Genomic DNA, 21,421 nt, shown 5'->3' on the forward strand with positions numbered 1-21,421 from the left:
TTGTATGGTTGGTGGAAGCGAGGATAAAATGGTCAGATTGTATATTGTAAAATATGTTAGGAGATGAGTTTTTGACGAACTGAAAGTAAGGTCTTGAGATGATATATCAATTGAGGATCGGTGGATAAATATGGAAATATGGAATGAGATGACTGATTAGTTGAAATGAAATTAAGGTAACGAGATGAGGGGTTGATTGGGGTAGATAAATATGGAATGAAATTGATGGTTAGTCGAAGTTGTGAATAAAAATATCGTGTTGTATGTTGTAAAATATGTGAAGAGATGAGTTGTTTGACAAATTGAAAGTAAAGTCTCGAGAGATGAGATGTCGATTGGGACGGGTGGATATATTATTTATGATTTATTAATTATTTGACATATTAAATTAATCATTATAATTTTTTTGTTTTTTTTTTTTTTTATATTTCTGTTAGTGGATACGGCAAGGCAAGGCAAGTTTCTCTTAAAACCACGTAATATCAATCACTTAAGGAATCAAGAAAAAAAAAAGTTGATTAAAGTGATCAAACACATCACATGCTTTAAATTTTCTTCCTCATGAATTTATCAATCTTTAAGAGAATAAACCCCACAAATTATATTTTATTTTATTTAATTCTAAACACATGAAGTAAAAATATCAAAACTCAATAGATTATTTAGATAAACAAAAAAAATCCAATCATATGTTTGTGGGCATCATGGACTTTTTAATGCATTTATTTTGTTTATTTATTTATACAGCAGATTTTGTTTGTTCGGAAATAAAATAAAATTTAATTAAAAGAAAAAAGACAAAATTCCCATATTATTAGGTATATGGTTCTATATTATAAAAAGTTAAGTGATTGAGTGAAAAGAGTGTTAATATTAAAAAAATAAAAAGCCAAAGGAACATGGCCCAGAGAACAATGGCATAAAATGAAGAAAAATTCCAAAGTTGAGTAAGACAATAAGAAAGATAAAAGTGATATGAGATAAAATGCTTCATATATATATATATATATATATATATTGAAGGAGGAGAAGAGGAGATCAAACTCCATGTCCAAGGAATAAAGAAGAAGATATGGGGACCAAAGAAATCATAGTATTCCTTGCACTCTTCATCCATTTAACATCATCATCATCTCCTTTGATTCTGGGTATTTAATTTCTCATCTTCTTTCTATCTTATTTGCTAATAAATTATTATTCAAATTGCATATTATTATACATATATATATATATATAAGCAAGCTCAGAAGATGAAGATGATCAGTACAAGAGAATAGGCAATCGGATCAATTTTGGCGCCGGTGGAGGTCGTGGCAGATCAGAAGGTTCTTCGGGCAATGGTAATCAAGGAAGAAGCGAAGGCGGAGGAGGAGCGGCAATGATTCCACTGTACACAGCCGGAGCCGGTGCTGGCAGTCATCATCACCGTAAAAGTTCAGGAAGTTACCGGCAGGTGGATCTTCCTGTCTTAGGAGCAACAATATTGGCATCTTTTCTTCTACACATGTATATGCAATATTATTACTAACTTATTATTTATCACCCCCTTTCACTCCATATTATAAATTATTTATATCAATAGTGAATGAAAGGTTAATTAGTTTAATGTCATCAGCTCTAATATATATGTTCAATTGAAACAAAAGTTTTCAAGTTTTTTTTATCATATATACAAGTTCTAACCAAACAAGAAAATCAATATCAAAACACAATAACAACACAAATTTTCAAACAATCATATCCTAATATGAGAACCAGGCTCAAAAGATTCTTCAAAGAAAGAAGAAAAGAATCATTCCAATTATATATTCCTACTAAACCAAACCATATTATAAATCTTAAAGCAACAACACTCCTTTCCCTCTCTATCTTTAAAAACCAAACACTTGTACCTCGCTATCTTTCATTCGGTTCAACTAACGAGCGAAACATAGTGGCCACCCACCCTTTGTCTGCAATTTGGTGAACCAACTGCAGGTAGTGCATTGCATCCCGAGGGGATAAGCCTTCCATGAAGAAAGTGAATAAGTTTGAATGAGTCCCCCGCATGGTTTTCAAGCTCTCCTCCACTGCTCTTTCCTGCTGCTGCCTACTCAGTTCCGTAGCCTCCATCAATGGAAAGAGCTCCCTTTCCTCCTCCTCAAAGTGCGCATTACAAATCGTCTGTCAATGAAAATATCACATACATAATATTCGTTATATAATCAGATATTCACAATCATAATCACAATCAGAAAGAATAACCAAATAACAGGAAAGAGTTCACTTGAGTTGGGACACCTGTAATTTTTTGAGGCGAGAAGGAAGATTGACAAGAGCTTCCACAAAAACCGGACTGCCAGAATCCATTACCCCAATGGATTTAATGTCTTCTTTGATGCCATTCATTATTGGCAGATGCATGGCGTGCTCTTCGTTTGCTACTTTAGACAATCCTGCAACAAATATTTAATATATATCCACATTAATTAGTTCAGCCTAATAAAACTGTACTAAAAACATATGACAATGGAAAATCAATAAGTAATTAGGTCTAGTATAGAGGATTAATGATATGATATGGATTGCCGCAGATAAAAGATACAATTAATATGAGATAATGGGTGGAGGCTGAAAAAGACTCAGTTTTCTATCTCTGATATATGATTTGAAATATACCTGGGCTAAAATATTTTTATAAAACCTACCCGGGCTAGAATATAAGCAAACAAATAAAATACACCTAGTTAACTGTCGCTAATTCTCTTTGAAACTATCAATAATAACAGTGCATTGCCATCGTTATTGTCATTTACATACAAAATATTTTTGACTACCCGGTTAGGCCGAGTTACTTGTACATAGATCCGCCTTTGATCTCTCGTCCTATTAAATCAAATAAATTAAAACGAAAGCCCATAAATAGTTTTCAAATAAATGTATTATCCCGGTCCCAGCAAGACCTGTTTGGAAATGGTGAAGAATTCTCCTCAAAAAGCAATATCAATGATAGTTGTTTTTGTATGCATTTTGAACTTCCAATTATGATCCCAAAAATCCTATATAATCTAGATCATGATCCTAAAAATAATCTTTATACTAAGTCAAACTAAAAACCACACAAGATAAAATCTTATTACAAACAAAAGCAAAAAAAAAAACATTTTGATTTATGGGTTACCTCGATCAGCCCTTTCCAAAACAGGAAAGACGACTGTTTCTTCCATCTGAGCATGTTCAAGCATCAACTCCAACAACTGTGAGTAGCTCGTAGCGAATTTCCTTACTTCCATCCGTGGACTTCCCATCCTAGGGTCTCCTCTAGCTTTACCCCCACGCGCCGCTAGATCCTCAGCCCATCTCACCATCCTATCTAGATGCCACGTCATGCTCCGGTGTTGCATTACCCCCATAGTCACAATCGCCGGAGGTGGCGTCTCATGGATCCAACCCGGTTTCCTCGCCAGCGGCGGGTCAGGGAACTTCGATTCCACGTACTCTAGAATTGTCTCCAAAGATCCCCAAACAGTATCCGATTCAAACCGGATATACGGCATTTCAGAGCCGAATCGCGTAGGTTGTGTCAGCACGAATTGAAGATTCACAGGCTTGTATTGAAGAGCAAATCTGATGTAGTTTGTTAGTGTATCTTCAAGCGATCCGTATAATTTGACTATCGGAGTAGGCAATGATGACTTAATGATAGAAGAGCTCTTATCGAGATAGGAATCGGACGACGGAGTGATCTCCGCCATTGACACCTTCGGCTTTTCAAGACAGTTCCCCATTGTAACCCTAACTTTCCGCCGAAAATAGCGTTTCTATGAATCCGAAGTGCAAGATTGCATCATTTGAAATCCTGTTTTTCACGGAGGAAGAAGAAGATGAATAATGGAATCCGTTAAAGAAACGCGTAGCTAGCAAGAAAATGAAACGATAGAATGATGGAATCAAGTGATAGAGACTTACTACTGACGATTCAACAAAGATGATGGAATCTGATTCTTCTTCTTCTTCAGAAGTAGAATATACAGAGAGGAGAGAGAGAGATCTAGAGAGATCTTGTTCACCTTACCAAGGAAGAAGATGAAGATGAAAGAGCGTTGAGTAACAATAATAAACGATAAAGTGTAACGCTTCCCACATTCTGCTAATCCGTTGCTTATTCTTAAAAGCACAAAATATATATTTATTATAAACCCTTTCTTTCTTTCATATATTATTATATTTTTTCTTTCAATTATTCTACTTAGCATTAAAGTTTAATCCAGACTGTTTAATGTGCTAGTAATCTAAGCATTATACTAAATAAAGTTATCCTAAATTTTCTATTTTAGTCAATGATTATCTTAATCAGATGTTATATTTTGGTTACGTTGTTTGTGATTATTAATGAAATGGGATGTGATTACACTAATAATAGGATATAATCAATTCATATTAGTAAGTAATAGTATTAATAAACAAATGCATGTAAAAATAGAAGGTAATCAATCAAATATTAATAATGTTTCTTTCTTGCAACATTATTATTTTTTTTGTTTAGGAAAGGTTAACAGATCAGATCATGTAATATCTTATTTCAATTAAATTATTTTGAATAAGAATCAAATTTAAAATTTATAACTTCAATTACAATATTAGGTAGGATGTATGAGTACATGCTAATATTGACTTGATTTAAAACCTAATATATATGGATTTCGCTTTTGGTTGATCTCGTTATATTTTGATCTCGTAGATCAAACATCTTATAAAAACTCTCTAAAAATAAATCCGTTTTGTCATATTAATAAACTAAGAAAGTGAAAAAGAATAACTGAAATAAGGAAAATTCATTAACTATTCGTTAAAAAATTTGAGAATTTTTTTCAATCTTCAACAAAGAACATAACTTACTATTTAAGGATTTGTTTCTTTTTTTTTAAAAAAAAATTATTGGATTTGTTTCTTTTTTTTAATAAAAATTATTGGAAGGTGATTTCGTTTAAAAAATTTGGAATAAGTATCCTTCTTAGTTTGTATAAGTTTCTTTCTATTTTAATTCTTATTATTTCAACCATATATAGATAATTAATTATCACTGAGTACAATATTTTTTGGCATTGTTACAACAGATCAATACTGTTAATTAATTTGTTCAATTTATTTTATTTTCTTATAGAATTCAAACGAATTCGAGTATAGAGTTCCTCCAAAATAAATTTCAAGATTTGGTTAGATCTTCTTGACGATCACTTTTACAAATTTATCATGTTTTAATTTTAAAAATATTATTTTGTATTGAAAATTATTTATATATGTATAATTTCTTTTATTAATTAATGAAAAATAACCCTTTATAAAAAAAAAATTAAAAATCAAACACCCGTGTAAATAGTTATTATATCTCTTCAAGATAATTTTTTGAAATCACACTTAGCTATATGGTTCAGACAGTTTTTAGGAGTGCATAACCCTTTAATATTATTAATCATTATAGTACTAAAATAAATTCATGATAATAAGTAGGTGTAATTATATCCAAATTAATAATAAAAAAGACAGTTAAAATTAATTAAGATGTAATTTATCTGACATTAATAATATTATTTAAACGAATCATGTCATTAATTAACTAAATGAGACTGTTCAATAAACTATGTTCAAGCCAATGTTAACTCAAAATAAAATAGATCAATTCTTAACACTTATTACAACATTCCGGATAGATTCTTTTGGATTTTTTTGCCCCTTTTCAGAACAACAACTTACCATGATAACTGACCACTTCATCATCATTATCGGACTTTCAGTTGTTCTGTTGTTCGAGAAGAGTTTAGGGTTTATTATGTGTTGGTTCGTGTTTTTTCATATATAAAATTGAAAATGAAAGAAGAAAAAAAGGAAAAAACAACAAATTGAATTGAATACAAAGTTAAAATAGATATCTTTGAATATAGGGGGTTTTATATCATGACATAAGAAGAAGAAGTAGCATATACACAAAAATAACAATGAATAGTTTTGTTCTAAATCCACATATTATTATTACCTTGGTACTAATCAACATTTGAAGCCTCCACACCAAATGAGCCAAATGATCAATATTAAGGCAATAAATACACCAAATATCATCATCTTCATTTGAATGTTTTGAAGCCACATCTTTCTCCTTAATTGCCTTCCTTGCCTTTGGAAGCTATCCGCCTGATCCAAACAACTCCCAAACATCATACAAACAAACAACAACCATTCAATCTTCTTCACTATAACAATACTATACCTGAAATTGCAGGTTCTCTGTTTTATCAACCAGCAGTTCAATCTTCTCTCCACGATCCAATACCTAAAAGATATGAACGATAAACAAATGATTTCTTATACAGGTTGTTCATGCTCTAATATCATATTGAGCAGAGAATCATTATTGTGATGATATATATATATATATGTACCTTCTCAATGTTATCCATCATTACCCCCTTTACCTCTGTGATTTGAGCCTTCAGTTTTGACAACTTACTCATTTCATCTGGATGGTTCATACAATATTGCATATGTTCTTTAATCCTAGGCCTTCAACAACAAGCAAATTCACAAATTCAGTTGATCCTTTCTCATTCAATTACCATATTCATAGACAGAAAGATTTCACACACCCAAATTCTCTATCAAGATTGTAAGCTATACTGAACCGATCTCCAAACAAATCATCATCTTCATCATCGTCCTCATCTTCCAAAGGATGCAAACCATCATCCTTAATACTGTCAGCATATCTCTGCATAAAATCATCCTTCAATCTCTCAAGGAACACATATGGCACACTCCTACCCACAGATTCATCCGCCACAACAAGAAATACTGCACACCAAGAAAACAGACTTCAATCAAAAACACGTATAAAAGGAAAATGCACAACTTAAACAAAGAACCCTTACCAAATCCATTGTCAATGAGAAAATTGAAGGTATGCCCATCACATGAATATGTATATTTGTTACTATTTGAAGGCAGTTTCTGCAAACACTGAACTGCTATAGTACTGAAGTTTCCAGAATATGAAGTATGCTCAGCTAGAACCACAGTTCCCTTTGCAACGAAGCTATAAATTAAACCTTTCTGATTCATATCTTCAACCTAGAATATGCATAAAAATGACCTAATAAAGACAAAAAGCTCGTAAGAACCAAAACTAGCTCCGATTTCCAATAAAACAAGGGTTAATCAGAGAATTCTTAAACGGCTGAATAGACGATTTCGATATGAAATCCTGGATCTCTACATTAGCCTAGACGAGAGATCGTATAAGGATCTGGGTAAATTTCAATTATAAAGAAAGCTCGATGAATCTAATCAATATGATAAATTAATTGAATCGACGATTGAATAAGAATGATTTAAGAAGGATAGAGAGAACCTGAATTGCCTAAAGGCGTCGCCTTTTTTGCTCTTCAAGATTATTCGATTCAATACGATTTCTTCCTCAAAGGACAACGATTAGTTTCTATCTAATTTTCCAACCAACCGTTCAATCTAATTTTGATTTAGATCTTATATTTCATTATTAAAATCAGATCTCTTACCTCAACTAATTCATTATTTTATTTAATTGTTTAATTTTTCATACAACAACAAAAATATATAAATATGACACAGAATATGAGAAAATACAAATTATTACAAATGTGATTTCAATACATAAATTTCAAGTCTATTATTTATACACACTTCAAACTTCAAATGAATTTGAAGAATTGTTTAATTTCATCCATTGATACATTAAATAAATTTAATCATCATTTGCTGCTTCTCTGCTTGATTCCGTTAATGGTTGGAGGGCTACCACGGGTGGTCTTGACGTAAGACACGTATTCGCTGTAAGGCATAGTAAATAGGGTGCTCTGGTAACGGGTCAGTTCTATACGCTTCCGAAGCGATTCAGTTATGTCACCATCAAAACCAGCTTTCCTCATCAAAGAATCTATGGTTTGTATCTTTGACCAGCCTGAAATATATATATAGATGTGTCTAAAGAAAAGATTAGAAACAAGAGTATTCGAGGTGCATGACTATAACCTAGCAACCGTTTTTGTCATACTTGATATCATTTGTCCTTTTGGAGGAGGCTCCAGACTTGTGATATCTCAAATGGTAATAGTTTCAGATGTTTATGTCTCAAGCTCTGAGTCTCACCAAAAACACTGATTGAATGTCTCGAGTTCAGATTTTTTATTTTAGTTTTCTTTCAATTTTTAAGTGTAAACTTTTCATTTATTAACTAAGGGCTTTGGCCATTCCCGAAAAGAAAATAAAAAATTATAAGAAGATGACCTTGATGGGCAGCAACCTCGGGCAGATATGTCGCGCTATGGTGAGTAGAATCGTTAGGATCAGTAAACTCAATAACTATGCCATGTTTTCCAACCTGTCATAATGTAAAAAAAGACATAAAGAATAAGAAAGAGATGATTTTCTGATAAACCTGGAGGCGAATCACTTAATAAAACGCGGGACACAAACCTCCCAATCAAGGTAATCAATAGCGACTTCATGTTCAATCAGTATAGAGACTGTACATTCTAAATAAGGCAATTCCTTAGGCTGTATTGGTGAGAACCTTCTGTCCCTCAGAGCACTACAAAACCAAAAATACATTCTCTATTATCATTTCAATAACATTAATTAGTCAAATACAATATCAAACGATTAATACAAACTTTAACATTGTCACTTCAATGTAGGATGTTAAATGATATTTTTGAGTCTTTCAAATTACCTGGTTAATGCATAGTCTTTAAAGCCAGATATCAACCAACGAGCTTCAAGAGTTCCAATGCATCCTCGCAAACTTGGCACTCCACCATTCACCACTTTCTTCCACGTAACAAACAATGGGCTTTTAGATCAACAACAACCAAAAGAACAACATCATTTCCTTGGATCGAATCAAATTCTCTCACAAGTTTCTATAAATTAAAGACGGGTCAATCAGTTTCATTCAAAAGAGGAGCCTAAGGTTGTCAAGTAAATTCACAAAGTCCAACACAGAATGCTAAGGAAATTGCTTTTCAATCTTGAACCCATCTTTCTTTGACATCAAAAGATCTCATATTCCTCTCATTTCAAGTAACAGGACAGAGGATCATCCAGGTAAACCAATTCAATCAGTTCATAGCTTCAGTAGAAGAATTGAGCATAACCCAGCTAAATAATTCCTCATGAACATGTATTTTTAAGGTAAATTAAAAGGGTAGGAAGACATATGCAGACAAGAGGAGAAAATTACATAATGGAAATAAGCAATCTATTCATAAGGGACACAACAAATTCAATTACAAGAATGAATTGTTGAAACCCACATGCAGGTAGTTCAGAATTAGGGCAATCACCGGTCAAGTTTGCAAATTTACAAATAGATAAAGAGAGAAGGGGATTAAACACGTACTATTGACCATCGTCGAAAGCAGGAGGAGGAGCTTGTTCGCTGTTGTAGTGAGCAACGAGAGTGTCGAAGCAATACACCGTCATTTCCCTATTTGCCGACACCATCTTCTTCTTCTTCTCTCAAAGACTCAAGGTGATCAAAACCAACAAGCAATATCAGTTGTAGTGGCACGGCACTTGGCCAATTTTCTACTAAGGAAAGATGTAACTTTCGAATTGCAATCTGAGGCCTCGTAGGCAATGCCAATGGGGCTTGAATTCCTTTTTCGTTATGGAAAAGGAATGTCCCAATTATTGGGCTTTGGCCTCTTTCTTTCCCACTCTTTATAGTTAGGACTTAGGATAGATAAAGTCTACGATAGAGAGACAAGCTTCCTTCTTTATTTTTCTTGTTTTGAACCGGATTTATTTTGGTGTACCTAAACAATACTAGGGGATGGGAATGAGGCGGTTCGGGGCGGGGAATGCAATTACCATCCCCGCCCCATTTTAATTTCGGGAATTTTTTTAATATCATTCCCGCCCCGTTCGGTTTTTTTCGGTTTCGGAGAATTCCGCGGGACACAGTTAATAATTTTCATTTAAAAAAATAAATAAATATTATACAATAAAATTATATAAACTAATCTTTTAATATAATATATTAAAATTTTATATAAAAAATAATTTTAATACTCTTATAAAATATTTTATAGTAAATAAATAAATATATTGATGATTTAATATATTTAATTATGTTTATGGTATTTGGGGCAGAATCGGGGTGAAAACGGGGTGAAATCGGGACGGGGCGGGTCGGGGCGGGGGACACAAATACCATCACCGTCCCATCCTCGTTCGGTTTCGGGGAAAAACCGTCCTAAACAGGACAATTCGGTCCGGTTTTCACGGAGCGATTTTGAATTGCCATCCCTAACTAGACTTCAATTTGACATATTGAGTTATTTGTGTCAATATTATTAATTGGAATCTTTTCTCTTTGTTTGTAATTGACTTCATATACCTAACTTAATTCAAATTAAATTTGATTTAATTCAATTTAATTAATATCACATATTTTATTTAGAGATTAAAATAACCTAATACAAAATAACAATAAAACTAAAACATAAATCCGAGCAGAAAAAATAAATAAGACTCTACACAGTTACCGTGACATACCGTTACAACAACTACACAGTGACTTAAACGTGCTTTAAACAAACACATTGATGTAAACATTTACAAACGAATCCAATGGTTAATATTGAACCGACCGCTGCACAGTAAATACCGACGCTGTAAAATATGAAGAGTGAGAGAAAATGAGTCACGAGAAGGGCGTGTCATTTATGAAAAGGGAAGAGAAGACTTCGAATATTTAGGAAGGCGAGTTGAAAGCTCAAGAAAATAGTTAAGTCGAAATATAGGGGAAATTTCAAATTTATGAGTGAGAAAGGATAAAAATATAACATTCTTTAAAAAGAAAATTGTAGACGGATTGACATATTTGCTTTGATTATTTTAGGTCGGCTCAATTTTGATATTGTTATTAATAAGGGTTAAACGAGTCGACTCGATTTTGACCCGAACTCAAAAATAAACGACCTAATAATTTTTGTTCTATTCAAATCGTGTTTTCATGTGTAAAAAATTATGAGCTCTAATTAAAAGTAATCAAAGTAGTGTAAATGGATTAATCCCAAAATATTTATATTAATATATAACCAATACCAAAACAAATAATGACAAAATAATAATTAAATACTTAATTTTTTTACAAAAGAAAACTCAACTTATAAGTGTGAATTGAAGCTCACATGTCTATTACAGACTATTTTTTTATCATTGATATCCCTTAATGAGCTAAAGTAACAATAATAAAGTAATGTTAATTACACTTACAAAGCAAACACTCAAATCTTGTAATAATATTACAAAGCCTTAAAACCAACGCTTCTAACAAGGATATCCTCCAGTACCAAATTAACTGGTAATTCTTTGGAGTTGGACTGTTGGAGTATATATACATACATTGATTCGTTTGGCAATCAAATATTTTAAAAACTCATTTTTGTATATATATATATATATATATATGGATTAAAATCAGCTGATATAAACTGACCTCAAGAATCTCAAACGTGGGCGATATGAGTTGTCTTAGGAACATGTTCTTGTTTATGTTAGTCATTTTCCTGTTCTACTGCCGAATTTCAATCTTCGTCCTCTTTCTTTCTGATCCTCCGACCGTTTCAATTGATCCTCGATCCTTCATTTCTTCCTTCAACATCAACACCTCGGATCCGACCATAACCACCAATTGGACGGTTTACGTTCGGATCAAAAACCCAAACGCTGGCATACGATTCAAATACACCCACCTAACCGAGGATCTCCATTTCACCGAGGACACTTCTATTCTGTCCCAGGAAGTTCCGACACCAGAAAGCTTCTCCAAGGGACCGAATGGAGAAGAGACAGTCAGGACAACGTTTGAGGTTCCACTTCCGCCGGCGGTCTGGAGTGTGGCGGCTGGAGAAATATTGGTGGACGTTAGAGTCATTGCCAGAGTCAAATGGTTGGTCGTTGGAGGAATTGGAAGCAGGACGGAATGGATGGGATACACCTGCTCAGCCGTTAGGTTCGTCAATTCTTCATTTAACGGCGGGAATTGGCTCAAGACTGGAGGACCGGCGCCATGCAAATTGACATGTACAAAAACATATGGTTACTGCTGAATTACCTCCACTAATTAACTATGTATTTATATAAGCTGAGTTTATTTGAAATCAATTTGGTATCTAAATTTGAATTGGGTTAATATGTATAATTGTTGACATTTTCTCATCATATCAATACTCATCCTATTTATAAAAGTGGTATATTTAGATATTTAATTTGTTCGTATTGAAGCCTCCTCATATCAACTAATTGAGAAAGGTTTCTCTAAAAAGGAAAAAAAAATCATTTTTCCTTGGCACTTTCAATGGCTTTTTAGGGTTGGAAAGTGTCTTGTCTGTCGGATCGGATTTTTATAATTCGAATAACATTCACAATAGTTGACGGGTTGTTTGTTGTTCATACATTTCGATTGTCTGAGTGATCATTTCTCAAGTTTATATACATCTCCTTCTTAGTAGCAAAAGAGATGGATTATCAGATCTAGAGTTGTTTTTTATTTTTCTAATAAAGAGTTACTCAAACGGATTTTCGGTTGGAGATCCTCCTACAAATATCCTATCATTATTTATTTGAGTTTCTCACTTTTTTTTACTATATAGGTAGATGGTTAGTTATCATTTTAACAAAATATTTTTCGGCGTTACTTAACAATCATCGGTTAAGAACAATTTTATTTGATAAATTTGTTGGGCTTGCTTTACTCCATAACTATGTTATATATTATTAGAGTTACTTTAAAAAAAAAATTGTAAGATTGTTGGATCTTCCTTCTTATAATTTTATTTTTTTTTTAAATTTCATATCTAATCTTTAATTATCCTAAAATTTGAATTGTTTGTAGATCTCTCTGGACACAAATTTTTTATAGAATCAATGAAAAAGATAATTAAATGTTTATTAACTTAAAATATGTAACTGAGATATATAGTAAACGCATAACATGGATCATGAATACACATCCTTATTTGAAAACACTAAGTGTTTATGCTTATTAATTTATTTATATTGAGATAATTAGCTAATGAGCAAGTCCGGCCTTGAGTTTTTGAATGGTGGAAATGTCAGTCTTGAAAGACTTGGCCAAAATCCCATCCGATATGCTAGTGTTGAAAACTGTGTTTGGGATTGACACAGTCCCAGCACTTGCACTCCCAAATGCAGATACAGCCATGGCCGGTTTGCTGGCATCGATGTTAAATTGAAAGTGAACTAATCCCTTGGGGAAAATGAACATATCGCCTTCTTGTAGAGTTTGCGTATAAAGCTTGTTTGTCGTGTCAACTATCCCAACTTGGAGGCCTCCGTCGAGAAGGAACAAGAGCTCGGAAGCACGTGGGTGGGTGTGAGGAGGGTTCACTGAGCCACCAGGAAACTCCAACACGGCCATTGAGACACTTTGGCCATTAAGGGCTGGGAATTCAGCTAGGGTGGCCTTAAGGACCTTGAACTTTTCTGGTGGTGGGGCACCCACAAGTTGTCGCATGCCCGTGAATGTGAAGAAGTTTCCATCGACTGGAGGAGAACCTTCTGGCACTATAAAATCTGTGAGTATGTCGGGATCACTTGCCCTGCCCATTTCGATGGTTGCAAAAGCAAGTGCCATAACAAATATCAACTCATATATTTTTGAAACCATGATATGGTATAGTATGATATGATATTAAGTTGGTTAATTTGTTCTATACATGTAAGTGAAGACTCTATTTATATATACAAGATATTAATTTCAATTCCTAATGTATATTCATTTCTTGTGTTTCCAATGTAAATGTACATGATGGTATATGCTAATCAAATTGATGACGATGAGACCAACAAATTATATATCTTTCTATTATAAATTACAATATTGTACAAAACCCATGCATTTTGTTGTTTATGTTCAATTGCTTCAAATAGAGACATTAACAGGAAGACAAAGGAATGGACATTGTGGGTTTCACCATAGCTAGCAAAGTACCTACCAATTTGTCAATGTTCAGAATTATTATTTTATTTGTAAATATAGAAATCGATTGAAATACACACCAAATATCTTTTACGCTCCATTCTCACTACTAACTATCTAAATTGAAGTGACATAAATATTTGGGCAATGTGCTAGTCTCTGAACTAAAGATCATACTAGAATAAATTTACTTAGAAAAGAATAAAAAAAACTAAAAATTGCATTGATAGAATAATATAAAAAATAAAGGTTTTTCGGGTTCTCATCATTCAGGACGGATACCGAATTCAAAGTTGGGGTGGGCTTAAAAAAATAATGAGAAATTTTTGGATAAAACGAGTGAATTATAAATGTAAGTTTTACCATTTTTTTTAATAATTATATAAACAAATAATAAATTATATTGAATTTTTTAATAATTTTTTTGGGATAGGATTCAGCTCACCCGAGTTCATACATAAATTCGCCCATTCGCCCTGCTCATAATGAATAAACATATACATAGTGCTCATGAGAGTTTTATTAATGGGATTGAATGACATATTTTTATGCGATAGAACTATTGGTTATTTTAATTTAACCTTTTCTAAAAATAGATGTTAAAATTCGAATATATAACTTTGATGAAATTAGTTCTTCTCGTGTATCACTTATATATGAAAAAACAAAATAGTAGTGGTCATTAATAACACATAAACATGTAAGGGTTAACATTTACAAATTAAACAATATCAAACATTGATAAAAGAAAATGACCTCACCAAAGTAGTACAGTAAGTAGCACAGTGGTAAGAGTCGGCTTAAGAGACCAAAAAGTCAGTGATTCAATTTTATCTAAAAACGTTTTGAGTTTAAACGGAGGGTATGACGTTGGGGTGTTATATTAGTTAAAAAATTATTCTAACTTATAAAATAACGATATTTGTATTTTGATTTCTTATCAATGATAATAAAATATTATTATTTAAAATGTTTTTAAATAAAACTCATTGTAGGATTGTAGGGTACTAGTGTCTTTACTAACCAAAAAAAATACTAATAAAATAAAATAAAATAATGTATCATTGGCAATGATCAGGCAATAATAGGCCTCTTCCAACTAATAGGGTTATTTAAAATAGTAATTTTATTATGATAGTGTTATAAAATTTTGGGTTATTGCCTTTGAGACGCTTAAAAATAATTATTTTAGTTTATAATGTAATTAATCAATGTCATTAAAAAAAAATAATTAAAAAGGAGATGAGTAATTTATTAAGTATAATTGTAAAATGATGTATTTAAATATAGTTGGAATAAGCTTAAACCGAATAAGTCAATATTATATATATTATAATGACCAAATTGTTTCAGAGTACATTTTAAACAGTAAACAATACACCAAAGATAATTGAGATTATGATACATAGATATGACTTTTTTTAATTCTTAATATCATTCTTTGTATTCTTTTCAATTTCTAACAATATTTTCCTCTTGATTCCTAAATCCTATGAAGTCTTTAAAATTGTGATCAATTTAGTTCATACATGGAGAAAAATCTTAAACAAAAATTTGAAAATAAGATCAAGCATGAAAATCAATTAATGTTTTATTGAATCCAAATCTACATTCAAGAGAAGAGATCATGGCAAATAAAGTCTTAATGCATCTTTATTCACTTAGAATATAACTTGTTTAATTTAAATTTGAAATCCTAATGAGAAAGTCCAGCCTTGAGTTTCTTATTAATGATAGAAATATGAGTCTTGAAAGACTTAGCCAAGATCCCATCAAATATACTAGTGTTGAAGACAGTTGTGAGGGGATCGACACGGTCCCAGCACTCGCACTCCCAAACGCTGAAACAGCTATAGCTGGATTCTTGGAGTTGGAGTTGATCAATTGGAAGTGGATCAACCCCTTTGGGAAAATGAACATGTCCCCTTCTTGTAGAGTTTGAGTGTAAAGCTTGTTGGTAGTGTCAACTACCCCTACTTGAAGGATCCTCGAGTAGAAACAAATGCTCGGATGCACACGGATGAGTGTGCGGAGGGTTAACCGAGCCTATTGGGAATTGTAATACAGCCATGGAGACACTCTGGCCATGGGGCTGGGAACTCTGTCATGCTGGCTTTAGTGACCTTAAACTTTTCGGAGGGTGGGGCACGAACTGTTTGTCGCAATCCTGTGAATGTGAAGAAGTTCCCATCAACCGGAGGAGAACCTAGTGGCACTATAAAATCTGAGAGCCACGGCCTTGTGGTGGAAAGTGGCAAATTAAGGGAAGTGTAAATGTAAGAACAAATATGTATCTCAAATCTTGAAGCCATAACTTAATTGGAAAATGAACATAATTAAATAAGTGGCATGGTCTCCTATTTATAGATGATTCCCTATAATTTTGTATTATTGTATTAATTATTTCCAATAATTTGAACATAGTTTTACTTTGTTTTAACATCTACATAACAAGAATATGCAACAAAAATTGTTGTATAGTGAAGGTGCTAATCAAAACATCTTTTTTCCTTAATTGCAAAATATCCACCACCTAGATTTAAAAGTTAATAATATATCTTTTTAAATAATAAGGTTAAGATGGTGTTTAAGAGTTTGTAAATTAAAATATAGAGAGAGAATTTGATTAGATCATCCTAATATTTTTATACTAATTATAAATTATATTACCAGTTACTTTTTTCAGTTAATTATTTATCTCATCCTAATATTTTTATACTAATTATACAGTTATTAATGGAGTTAGTTGAAAATATTACCCGTTACTTTAGATAATTATTAGTATTTATTTATTTAAAGTTAGATAAATAAATCATGAATTTGATTAGCTCTAAATTTGTTTAAATAAGACTAAATCTTAATATTATTATTTTATTTTTAAATTATTCAATTCAATGATACAAAGAAAATAATAGCTGTTTAAATCATTCCATCACTACAGGATATATCTGTTTGGAATACTTGCTAGCTGTGTACGTATTGTAGAGAAATTGTACATATTTTTAGTTAAGTTTGTGGACTTTTTTCTCTTTCAACTAAAATTCAAGGATTATGATTGTACATCTAACAAACAAAAGGGAAAAAGTAAAACATTGTGAGAGATTTATGATGATCAACTACAATTATTATTTAATACATTGGAAAACATAAATACAAACCAGATAAAAAAAAACTAAAATATAAAAGACCTTAACATCTCATGATTTGTAATGCTAAAAAAACAACTAAAATATATTTAACTTTATAACAACTAAAATAGCTGTAACATGTTATTAACTTTTGAATCATCTAAAATCACATATTACTCAAGGAAAAAGATCGGGAATGTTTTGGTTTTGGTCCCAATCCAGCCCTTCATAAAAGAAATCTCCATAAAGAACAGGAAGTTGTTCATCAAACGGAGGAGATGAATGTCTTGGATGTGGTGATTGAATATAATGTTGGAATTAAGCTAATTCCATTAATGAATGGAAATAAAATTGTAAATAAATAAAATCAAATAAAATTCACACAAATTCAAACGTGAATTAACGGTGAATTTAATCCAAATTATAATTAAATATTAATTGTTTAATTAATATTTAATGCCTAATTAGAAAATTAAAGCATAATGTTAGGATAAACATTTAGCTTTAATTGGCCTATTGGCTAACGTATGGACTCTTCAATTAGCTAGCATTAGCATTGAATGTATAACATTGCATTTATGCAAATCAACGTATAGGCTGATTAACAAATGAATGAGCAATATTTATTGCTAACAAACGTTTGGATGGTTTTATTTACAGGTTTAATTCTCAGCAATATATACCCATTCATTATTCATTTTAAACATACTTCATCCTTCAACTTTCTCACTCTAGAATTCCAAAAGTTTTCTTCTTGTTTTGTGAGTGTTCTTCGAGTTCTTCGCTCGATATTTTCCGTTGAAACCCGGTGATAGTTCAGGTACTTTATCAAGCTCGTTGTGTAGTGATTCCGGTGCTGAATCACTACTAGATTCGTTGTACCCTGGGAGACAGCCATCTGTGATAAGCTCTAGCACATGGGGAGACGGTGGAACTGTTTTAAGGGAAATGTGTTAAGCACATGCCTCGAATCAACAATTTATTCGGTGATATTGTTTTTCATATATTTTATTTATTTCATCTATTTGTAACACAATTTATATATATATTTCTGTTATTTTTCAAGACAAGATTTCTAACATATAATCGGTTGATTGAGTAGTAATATCATTTATACTTGATCTCTTCTTGTTTTGAGACTTGTTTTCAGTGATTTCATCATTATTCTTTTCTGACATTTTACAACGGATAAAATACTTTTGTGCGTGACTAGCGATTTGTAACGGCGTCTTCGTTCTAACATAATGTTTTGAAATTGCTTGCCATTTTCCTTTACACAATATTTCCATACCCGTTAAAAATAATCTGCATAAATAATAATATTTTTTTATTAATTTTTAACGATAAAATATTATGTATTTCCAATGTTATTTTAAAAAAATATATTCATTACCTATGTTCTTCTTTCCATCGTTGACACTTTCTTTTACTATAATATGATGGTGATAGTAGCGGTAGTGATTGTGGTGATGGTCGTGATGATGGTAAGGGTGTTGATGGTAGGAATGGTGATAATAGCGGTAGTGATTGTGGTGATGGTCGTGATGGCGGTAAGGATGGTGATGGTAGCGATGATGATAGTAGCGGTAATAATTGTGATAACTCACTTGGATCATAATCAACTTCTAAGAACTTAGCTAACTCTTCCAGTGTCCATTTATTCAATGAATTGGTCATTGTATTCTTTTAAATTGATTTGATTATTTTTAAAGAATAAATAAATTTAAAAGCTTTGAAATTGCTACTAAGAACAGGTAGAAATGAGAAATAAGATTTAAATATGAATGTAATTTGAATCCTAATAGAAATAGGATAATAAAATCCTTTTTAATAAGGCTTATGGTTTAAAAAATAAAAAAATATTAATAAAATTTGCTAAAAGTAATACACGTGCCACACACTCAGGGGTCACAACTCACAAGATATGGTTAAAATGCGGTTAAACATTTGTAAAAAAAACTTTATTTAAAATTCGCTAGATTGTAGGTTTTTTTTTTTTTTTTTTTTTTTGCAATGAATTACTGTTGGATTGATTTACAGTTAGAATGGATTGAGATGTCCAGGCAACTTCTCTCAATCTGGAGTTTCTTGAATTTGTCTGATGGTATATGCTAATTGACGATGAGAACAACAAATTATATATATCTTTCTATTATAAATTACAATATTGTACAAAACCCATGCATTTTGTTGTTTATGTTCAATTGCTTCTTAACAGAAAGACAAAGGAATGGACCTTGTGGTTTCATCGACCATAGCTACCAATCTGTCAATGTTCAGAATTATTATTTTATTTGTAAATATATAAATCAATTGAAATACGAACCAAATATCTCTAATGTTTCATTCTTGGTACTTAGTTCTCGAACCAAAGATCATAGAATATTTCTTTAGAAAATATAATAAAGAAAACTAATAATTACATTGTTAGACTATCTACAATCGAAAAACCCATTTTTAAACTCATTTTTGGTGTAAATGTCAAATCAAACAGTAAATCTTTTCTAACCGAAAAATTTATTCTCAAACCCAAAAAAATATTCTTATAATATTCTTCCTTATGTCAAATTTTATAACTTTGTAATATTACCCTATATATTTTACAATATTACAAATTACACCACAATATTTTAATATCAACCCATTATTTTAAATTTAATTTTAAATAAATTATTAAAAATTCAAAAATCACAATACACAAACTAAATAAAAACTTAATGTTCATTATTATAATATTTTTAAGCATTATTATAATATTTTTGAACATTATTATAACTTTTGAATATTATTATAATTTGTTTTTGAATATTATTATAAATTTATGTTATACAAAAAATACTATATAAATAAATTAAATTATATAAATAAATTAAAATAATAAATTATATAAATAAGTTTAATGTATAAAATGGACATAAATTAAGTGTAAAGATTAAATTTAAAAAATAAAAAAGTTTTGAGTTTGATGAATAACGTTTGCAGAGAGAGAAAATGGGGAAAAACTCATTTTAGGTTTAGGTATTGATATCGGTTGAAGTGGTAAAAAGTTTTAGGTATGGGTTTGGTGTTTTGTTGGAGTTGCTCTTAGAATAATATAGAAAATAAAGGTCTTTCAGAGTTATGAGGTAGGTGGGTTTAAAAAAAATTGGAATGAGATTAAAAAAATATTGATTTTTTTTAAAAAAAAATGAGTGAATAAAGTTAGATTTTACCATTTTTTTAATAATTATATAAAGAAACAGTGAACTATATTTAAAAAATTTAAGAAATTAAGGAGTAATGTGATATTTTTACCGTAAATATATATATTCGAGGTGGATTTGAGTCCATTTGAGCCCATACATAGATATATTCTTAGAGATAATAATGGGGCGGTTCGGGGCAGGGATTTCATTTACCATCCCTGCCTTATTTTTATTTCGACGATTTTTTTAATATCATCATTATCTGTTCGGATAAGTTGAATCCCCACATGACACCTTTAATAAAATATTTTCTTAAATAAAAAAATTATATAAACATATTTTTTAATATAATATATATTATAAATATTAAAATTTTATATTATTATAAAGAAATAAACTTATTACTCTTATAAAATATAATATATTATAAAATATAATGTATAAATAAATATATTGGTGATTTAATATATTTAATTATGTTTATAGTGTTTGGGACAGAATCAGAATGACATCTACGCGGGATTGGGGACACAAATACTATTCCAGCCTCATCTTCGTTCGGCTTGGGGGTAACAACAGTCCCAATCGGGAAAATTCAATTTAATTTTAGTGGGGTAATTTCAAATTGGGACAATTCAGTTTAATTTTAGTGGGGTAATTTCATATTGTCATCATTATATTCCCTACTTATCATGATTATGAGCTATTGTATTGGTCTTCTAAAAACAAAAACAAAAAAATAAAAAAAGCATATATATAATGCTCATGAGAATTTTATTAATGAAATAGAAATGACGTTTGTTTTTTTTTATAGGAACTAAGGGTTATTTTCATTTAACTTTTTACTGAAAAATTAATATATATATATATATATATATATATATATATATATATATATATATATATATATATATATATATATATATATATATATATATATATATATATATATATATATATTTTATTTTATAAACAGTTCAGATGTTAAATTCGAACATATAACTTTGACGAAATTAATTTTTCTCATCTATCACTTACATATGAAAAACAAAATACGATAATTGTTAACATTTGCAAGTTAAACAATA

General features: G+C 30.9%; 5 protein-coding genes and 1 pseudogene across 6 annotated transcripts; 1 reads left to right on the forward strand and 5 right to left on the reverse strand.

The window, feature by feature from the left end:
• The first annotated feature begins 1,051 nt into the window (after positions 1–1,051).
• On the forward strand, positions 1,052–1,627 carry LOC124925797. The gene is made up of 2 exons (XM_047465900.1): positions 1,052–1,148; positions 1,239–1,627. Exons 1-2 carry the CDS (start codon positions 1,073–1,075, stop codon positions 1,526–1,528), a joined length of 366 nt encoding a protein of 121 aa, XP_047321856.1. The 5' UTR covers positions 1,052–1,072; the 3' UTR covers positions 1,529–1,627.
• Positions 1,628–1,670: 43 nt separating this feature from the next.
• On the reverse strand, positions 1,671–4,107 carry LOC124925796. Of its 2 annotated transcripts, none has more exons than XM_047465899.1 (4): positions 3,949–4,107; positions 3,161–3,838; positions 2,281–2,435; positions 1,671–2,163 (listed from the first exon to the last, which is right to left on the reverse strand). In XM_047465899.1, exons 2-4 carry the CDS (start codon positions 3,765–3,767, stop codon positions 1,897–1,899), a joined length of 1,029 nt encoding a protein of 342 aa, XP_047321855.1. In that variant the 5' UTR covers positions 3,768–3,838; positions 3,949–4,107; the 3' UTR covers positions 1,671–1,896. The 2 variants fall into 2 exon arrangements, with proteins under 2 accessions (XP_047321855.1, XP_047321854.1); XM_047465898.1 differs by having other exon boundaries at positions 3,945–4,081.
• A 1,758-nt stretch (positions 4,108–5,865) lies between these two features.
• LOC124927598 (vesicle-associated membrane protein 727-like) lies at positions 5,866–7,514 on the reverse strand. Its single transcript, XM_047468040.1, has 6 exons — positions 7,382–7,514; positions 6,903–7,123; positions 6,621–6,825; positions 6,417–6,537; positions 6,245–6,307; positions 5,866–6,168 (listed from the first exon to the last, which is right to left on the reverse strand). Exons 2-6 carry the CDS (start codon positions 7,090–7,092, stop codon positions 6,025–6,027), a joined length of 723 nt encoding a protein of 240 aa, XP_047323996.1. The 5' UTR covers positions 7,093–7,123; positions 7,382–7,514; the 3' UTR covers positions 5,866–6,024.
• Positions 7,515–7,624: 110 nt separating this feature from the next.
• LOC124927599 (uncharacterized protein At2g38710-like) lies at positions 7,625–9,589 on the reverse strand. The gene is made up of 5 exons (XM_047468041.1): positions 9,410–9,589; positions 8,741–8,860; positions 8,485–8,599; positions 8,296–8,389; positions 7,625–7,969 (listed from the first exon to the last, which is right to left on the reverse strand). The coding sequence occupies exons 1-5, from the start codon at positions 9,511–9,513 to the stop codon at positions 7,761–7,763; spliced, it is 642 nt and encodes a 213-aa protein (XP_047323997.1). The 5' UTR covers positions 9,514–9,589; the 3' UTR covers positions 7,625–7,760.
• Positions 9,590–13,090: 3,501 nt separating this feature from the next.
• Positions 13,091–13,708, reverse strand: LOC124925051 (germin-like protein 9-3). The gene has a single exon (XM_047465027.1). The coding sequence runs from the start codon at positions 13,706–13,708 to the stop codon at positions 13,091–13,093; it is 618 nt and encodes a 205-aa protein (XP_047320983.1).
• A 2,008-nt stretch (positions 13,709–15,716) lies between these two features.
• Positions 15,717–16,332, reverse strand: LOC124925052 (annotated as a pseudogene).
• Positions 16,333–21,421: the final 5,089 nt, after the last annotated feature.

The sequence above is a fragment of the Impatiens glandulifera genome, chromosome 2 (assembly GCF_907164915.1).
Source record: "Impatiens glandulifera chromosome 2, dImpGla2.1, whole genome shotgun sequence".
Lineage (NCBI taxonomy): Eukaryota > Viridiplantae > Streptophyta > Magnoliopsida > Ericales > Balsaminaceae > Impatiens > Impatiens glandulifera.

Coding starts and splice junctions, on each gene's coding strand:
- LOC124925796 (XM_047465899.1), bottom strand. CDS start 3,767: ATGGGGAACTGTCTTGAAAAGCCGAAGGTGTCAATGGCGGAGATCACT. Junction 2,436..3,160: donor TTTGGAAAGGGCTGATCGAG/GTAACCCATAAA, acceptor TATTTGTTGCAG/GATTGTCTAAAGTAGCAAAC. Junction 2,164..2,280: donor CTCGCCTCAAAAAATTACAG/GTGTCCCAACTC, acceptor TTTCATTGACAG/ACGATTTGTAATGCGCACTT.
- LOC124925797 (XM_047465900.1), top strand. CDS start 1,073: ATGGGGACCAAAGAAATCATAGTATTCCTTGCACTCTTCATCCATTTA. Junction 1,149..1,238: donor ATCATCTCCTTTGATTCTGG/GTATTTAATTTC, acceptor TATATATATAAG/CAAGCTCAGAAGATGAAGAT.
- LOC124927599 (XM_047468041.1), bottom strand. CDS start 9,513: ATGGTGTCGGCAAATAGGGAAATGACGGTGTATTGCTTCGACACTCTC. Junction 8,390..8,484: donor TTGATTACCTTGATTGGGAG/GTTTGTGTCCCG, acceptor ACATTATGACAG/GTTGGAAAACATGGCATAGT. Junction 7,970..8,295: donor CGAGGTTGCTGCCCATCAAG/GTCATCTTCTTA, acceptor TATATATTTCAG/GCTGGTCAAAGATACAAACC.
- LOC124925051 (XM_047465027.1), bottom strand. CDS start 13,708: ATGGTTTCAAAAATATATGAGTTGATATTTGTTATGGCACTTGCTTTT.
- LOC124927598 (XM_047468040.1), bottom strand. CDS start 7,092: ATGAATCAGAAAGGTTTAATTTATAGCTTCGTTGCAAAGGGAACTGTG. Junction 6,538..6,620: donor AATCTTGATAGAGAATTTGG/GTGTGTGAAATC, acceptor TTGTTGTTGAAG/GCCTAGGATTAAAGAACATA. Junction 6,169..6,244: donor CAGAGAACCTGCAATTTCAG/GTATAGTATTGT, acceptor TGTTTGGATCAG/GCGGATAGCTTCCAAAGGCA.